At 38.2% G+C, this 6,464-nt stretch overlaps 1 protein-coding gene across 1 annotated transcript in view; it reads right to left on the reverse strand.

Annotated features, from left to right (window-relative positions):
• Positions 1 to 1,181: 1,181 nt before the first annotated feature.
• Positions 1,182 to 6,464, reverse strand: part of UBASH3B (ubiquitin associated and SH3 domain containing B) — a 148,884-nt gene continuing 143,601 nt past the window's right edge. Inside the window, exon 14 of the mRNA XM_019632960.1 lies at positions 1,182 to 5,884. Within this exon, the coding sequence (XP_019488505.1) occupies positions 5,747 to 5,884 (138 nt within the window). The 3' untranslated portion in view covers positions 1,182 to 5,746. The remainder of the gene's footprint in view (positions 5,885 to 6,464) is intronic.

A 6,464-nucleotide genomic window follows, 5' to 3' on the forward strand; every position in this document is an offset into this window, starting at 1 on the left:
TTTTCTTCCTCTTTGTTTTTGCATCTGAATACAACTGTGTGATGTAGTTCATGCAGCTCTTAGAATGGGAAGCTGAGAAAAAAAAACATGTCAAAGATGAAAATTTATTTTGAACAGCCCTGCACCCCTTTATTTGAAACACNATTATGCAGGTGATGTGAGTTTAAGGGATCTAGTGGCCAGGATCATAACTCAGCTTTATCCGACTTGTGAATCAGGGCTCTTCCCTGGAACAATATGAGGTTCTTCGCCAGTGACACACAGACCCACTGGATTGCCCCACAACAAGATGGCAACCTGTAAGCTAAATAAACCTTGGCATCTTTTCATGGCCAGGAGCAAGCCATCTGGGTTTTACATGTGTATTTCTGGTGAAATGAACTAATCCTCTTTCTTCAGAAGGAAGACTGTTTTTTTGGTCCTCAACTTAAAAAAAAAAAAAAAGACATTTTGCTGATTGCAGCTTAAACAAATCCAAAGCACACAGATTCATTTCCTCTGATGTGTGCAGGCAGCCTTTACATAAATCAGAAAAGGGCAAAATGAGTTTGGAATCTGTCAAGCAGAGAACAGCTGAGAACCAGCTACAAGGCTAAACATAGCTTGATCTTTTGTCAGATACGAGCATTAGCTGTTATGTTTCCTGAGGAAGTATACCCTGCCAGGGTAGGAGCCAGTCGTGTCAGTGAAAATCTGCATTCGTGTCCTGAGCATACATGTTCACACATGGCCTATTTAAAATCTATTTGCTTAACACATCATTACTTTAAAAATGGGGCCTGTGGATTTTAGTAGTGTGGAACCTACTTTTGAGCTGGATTTTTCCCTCACACCCAAATTCTTACTCTATGGGTGGTTCCTAGTACACCTCGAGGTGGGTACTGGTGAGGGATGAAGGCTAGCACATGGGGCAATGGAGCATTTTGGAGCCTGCTTTCTACTCTTGCGTGGGTTTTCACTTCCTCAGCTTGGATGCCTCAGGGATGCTTGACTAGAAGGAACCAGGGACCCACAGTGCTGCAGGGGCATCCTCCCATCTCCATCAAGAGAATGTGTCCCCGTGGCCCTCGGAGAGATAAATCACATTCTTAATGGACATTTACAAAACAATAATGACCATAGTAATGCCTAAAAACATGAGAGGAATAGAGTCCACTCAGAATTTTAATATGAGATCGCTCTGGATTGACTGAAGACACAGTTCTTCTTTATTAAATCATCGATGAACCACTTAAATTGAGATGCTCATGGAATGGAATGAATTAATTACAATGGTGCCAGAGCTATATCTAGAGGAAGAGCACACAGCCGAGAAAGCACAAAAGCCACAGGTAGTTTACAAAGAATTTGGCAATACAATTAGGTGTGGTTTCTTTTTTATACAGACCTCTTTCTTCAAATAAATACACCTGAATTACATAGAAAAGAAATGATACAATAGCCTTATAAATGAGAAAGAAACCAATATACCTCGAAAAACAGCAGGTTGAGAATGATCTGTGCATAACCAAACGCTTTGGATGGTGTTCTCATCTTGAGTAGCAATCAAAGAAAGAACCAGTACACATTTCCAATTATACATATGTATCCTGTACAGAGTCCAAGAATAGTTAAACAGCTGCAAAATTCTGATTTTTGTGGGAGTAATGGCAGCTAAGTGGTACCGTGTAAAACATTTGTAAAAACTGAATGTATTTTAAGTTTGACTACTCATCACTATAATTTTAAACCTACATGCACTAAACATAATATTTTATGTATTTAAAGATCAGGTTATTTCCTCTGTTTTTAAAGGCAATTTTTTTCCTTCCCTTGACTTTTCATTACAACTAGTCACTTTCCTAGAAAAATTCAATATGTTGAAGTATTAAAGAGAAGCAAATCCAATTTTAATCCTATGTTTAAAGATGTAAAACATCTGCCACCACCTAACAAACCCCCCCCCACCTTTGTAAAGTGAGTATTAACCTAAATAGATGCTAAATCACTCCTTTCCCCACCCTCCTCTGCCAGTTTCATCCCTCCTGGCAAGGCAGCTGACTAGCGCCTGAATTCTCACACGTGTGCAGGACTACAATTTAAATGCAAATAACCTTGTGCCTCATTATCTGAGAAATTCGTGCAGACACAGTACAGTTGTGATTGTGCCTGTGAAAATTAAAGGAGGTTCATCTGCATTCTAACACACGCATTACTTAGAGTAAATTCAAAAGAGCAATTCATCACTGCTTTCAGATTAAACACTGGCGTGACAGGGTGCCTAGGTTACGGAGGAATGCCTCCGTTTTTACTACACAGGGATGCCTTTCTATAAAGGCAATTGAGATAGGAGTTTCTTTCACTGTAGCTCTTCAGTTAGTTCCCAATGACACTAGGTGATTGAAATAAGAGGCTTTGTTTAATACAAACGCAGTTCGTTGAGTGGAAAAATACATTATGGTAATGCTAAACACAATTGGAGGACAATTATGCATTCCATATACCACTGACAGGAAAATGACCACATCAGCCTAAAATGCAAGAAAATCATCAACAGTAATTTATCAAACTGACATCACTCCAGAAGATATTATTTTTTATTTTTATTTTTTGCAAAATCATCTTTCAAATATAAGGTTATTTTAAAATAATTCTTTGGTTAAAGTATAATTCAAATAAAAAGTAGAAACTCTTGGAAGACTTTCACTACTGGGTGAAAAATACCTCCCTCTTTTAGCCATCAGATGGCCATTTAATCAGCCATTCAGATTCTATGAATCTAAATGTAATGGAAAACACTGTATTCTGAACTCCATACTGGGGTGAAGCAATAAGCTCGTAGCTACCGGTGCAGTGATGGAGAAGAGAGCCTGGGAAAATGAAACTCCCAGCCTGTGCATTAAAATGTGCCAATTACTCTAGTCCGCAGAGGAATAGATGTAGCATTTTAAAATCACAGAAACCAAAGTCCTATCGATGAATAATACTGGGGTATTAGCGGATTGATGTAGCACACTTGTACAAGCAGTGAACTGTTTCAGACTTTCAATCCCAGATTAAATCCTTCAGTTAGTTTCATCTCAGTTTGTCTACAAACTGAGTTTGTCTCAGTTATATCCACATAACTTTCTACACTAAAAAAAAAAAAAAATCCTCTCTATGAGAAACTATTTGGTTCTTCTTATCTGGCATTTCCCAAATTCACTCCTTCCTTCCTTCCTTCCTTCCTTCCTTCCTTCCTTCCTTCCTTCCTTCCTTCCTTCCTTCCTTCTTTCCTTCCTTCCTTCCTTTTCTTCTCATTCCCCTCATCAACATTTGTTCTTAAAAAGCATCAGGCTCAGTTAAAAAAAAATCAACAGCCTGAACTTCATGTTGTAATATCAACCTAGAAATTGTAGATTAATATGAAATCACGTTTCTTTTAGTACACAAAGATTTAACATTATTGCCAAAGAATATCTCAATTAAAGTCCAAGTGTTGTTAAAATGGTAAATGTGAAAAGAGAATTTAATGAGAATTCATATTACTCAGGCCATTTTGATAAATAATCTGGATAATTAAAGTGGAGGAATGAACTCTTTGTTTACTCAGGGTTTTCCACCTAAATTATTCAGAACATGATTTCAGATCTCTGCCTGCTTTTGTTCATGTAGCCTAAGGTTCTGTCTGTATTGAACAGTGGATTGTAGCCTAGGTAAACTGACCTATCAGGTCATCATAGGACTAAGACAACCTAGAGGGAGAGAGCATAACCTATTCTGAATTTTGTTCTGTGTAAGTACAGACACAGCCCAGAACACACTGCTACTATTTTGAAGGAAATCACATGTGAGGCATTCAAGCATTATTCTGAGCATTAAAAATCCATGAATATTTGTGGAGACTTTAATAAACATTATAGATCTGATTAAACAGTGGGTTCATTTCTTTACAGATAAAAGAATGAAGGGCAGGGACATTACATTAGCTGTAATGTGACATTTCCCTTAAAACCTCTAATGGGAATATTTCCCCCATTTTAAGGTTAAAACATTTATATTAATCAATGATGCCAGCATAGAGTTATTTCTAGACCCACAAGCTAAATCAGTGTGTGTGCAATGCTAGATTTCTTAAAATGTAAAATTCATGACATTTCTTTAGAAGACTTTTAAAAACCCCAGCTATAATCCTCTTGCTGCTTAACATAGATAGCCGGCATCCTTTTACTCCCTTTTCAGGGATCGTCAAATTCCCATTTCAAATAGAGGCACAGATCTATTTTTATATATCATATATTTTATGCATTGGGGTTTTGAAGCTTATTCAATGCTACAATGTCTATTGATTTGTTTTACACTAATGTTCCCTTTAAATGGCTGGGATTTCATTTTGCACACATATTGTACACAATGAACTAGACTATACCAGACTATTGTCTGCTGTCGTCAGCAGTCAGCTAGTCACACAATTAAACAGACATTGATAACTGATGTTTTGGTTTGATTGTCATTTATTTTTATTTTAAATAAACTCCCTCTGAATTCAGGAAGCAGGTGTGATGAAAAACCACAGGATGTGGCTCTCCCAATTTTCCTTAAGTAGCCCTACCTACATATTTTAAATTATCATAGAAAAACAAACAAACAAAAAACGACAGCTCAAGTAGAAGTGCAGTTGTGACTGTCATCATTTAAATTAGTTCCCTGACTTCGTTATACATCCCTGGTATACTTGATGCGTTTGTGGATGTCCTGTTATGATTGACAGACGGTATGTAAGTGGACAACGACTTAACCCTTGGTATGATTTCGAAAGATGTCCATATTGCACAAGAATGAGCTTTTTGCTGACTCAAATAAGGTATCTAAGACACATCCTTGCAAAATGTCAACTTCCTTTACTAGTTACCATAGTCCAGACTCTAGGGTCAAAGGCGAGCAACCATGGTGCTATGGCTGTTCCAGTTACAACATGGATAATTCCAAGCCACTTTATATGTTGTAAGCTCTTTGCTCCTTCAGCTGAGTATGTCACACACTGATCGTATCTTCCGCCTAGGTATCCAAAAGTGCTTTGGAGAGCAAAAGTCCTTTGTCTCCCCGTTTCATATGTAGAAGCAAAGGGGGAAGGGCAGTTGCAAAAAGTTGTAGCCAGCTGCTCTAGAGAAAATGTGGCGGTACCAGAGTAAATGTTAGCGTCCTTAGGCAGGTGACTGGAGCCAGCAGCACTGGTATATGGGTCATACTGAGGACAGAATTTGAAGTGTAACCTAAGAATAACTCTCTGCGGGGTATGTTTTCTGATAAGCTGAAAAGAATTCCTCAGCTTGGCTTTGCCTAACTGGAACATGGAGTTAAGAAAATCCCATCACCAAACTCGCAGCTCAGTGTCCCTCCAGCTGGATTCTGGACTTACTCTTTCCTTCTGCATCCTTCCTCAAGACGGGCTGGAAGCTCCTTTTCGGAGGACTCTGGGTCCTTGGCCATGCGTAGACCAAAGGAAGAATCCATCCTCTATCATCGCAGTGACTTAAGAAGACAATTCTTGAAAGCCTTGTTAGCCAGGTAAGAGTCCAGAGAGAATGAATTTTATCCCTGAATCAAGTCTTTCTCTTATTCACACAGTCTCACCACAAGAATTTTAAAGCATGAAAGGAAATATGCTAAATTATCCTGAGCTGTCCACTTAGAATATGGTGCAGATTTTCCACTGTTACTAAACACAAAAAAAGACACTTCTCCCAAAGGCTTACTAAAGCCTTTTCTTCTTGTTCACTGATGTGGTTCATTCTTGTAGCAAGGTCTCTCTCCAGTTGAAGCCCCCAGTTGGTCCATGGGTAAGAGGAAGGATAGGTGGATCTGTCAGCTGCCATATTCCAGTTTCTCCCAATTCTTCACAGGAACAAAACCCCAAGTATGGAATCTGAAGTAAGAGTGGTAAGCAAAGGGAAAATAGAAAACAGAGATTTAATGTTTTAACTTTTACATAGACACAAAGACATTCAGGTGGCCCTTGAGAATAAGGAATATTCGTAGGAATTAATAAGGGCTTTGTAGACATGCACCTCCTCTAAAAAAAAAAATCCATCAAGAAAAAGAAATAAATAAAACAGACAAATTAGCAGGAAGACTATTTACATTGCAAGAGGATTCATCAGAAGGATTCATTAAATGGTGAGCTCCTATACTGCAATTAAATACTTATTTATAGCTTGCTTCTTAATAGTGTGGGAGAAAAGAGGACGATAATATATAAGCTAAGGTGCTGCAAATTAATTCCTCATTCCTTAATGGCAAGTCAAGTTAAAAATGAAGCTCAAAAATTTGTGAAATTTTACTTAGACAATGGGAAAGTTTATTCAGTTTTTGAAGTTGTTAATGTGTATCACCAATCTCTTTCTTTCTTCTTCCTTTTTTTTTAGCTGAGCCATCCTGCCACCTGTTGGCAGCTCAGCGGCAGCTCCACTCACGTCAGGACTTGAACCGCTGTTGCTCAAAGCTCA

The sequence above is a fragment of the Hipposideros armiger genome, unplaced genomic scaffold, assembly GCF_001890085.2.
Source record: "Hipposideros armiger isolate ML-2016 unplaced genomic scaffold, ASM189008v1 scaffold_1205, whole genome shotgun sequence".
NCBI lineage: Eukaryota > Metazoa > Chordata > Mammalia > Chiroptera > Hipposideridae > Hipposideros > Hipposideros armiger.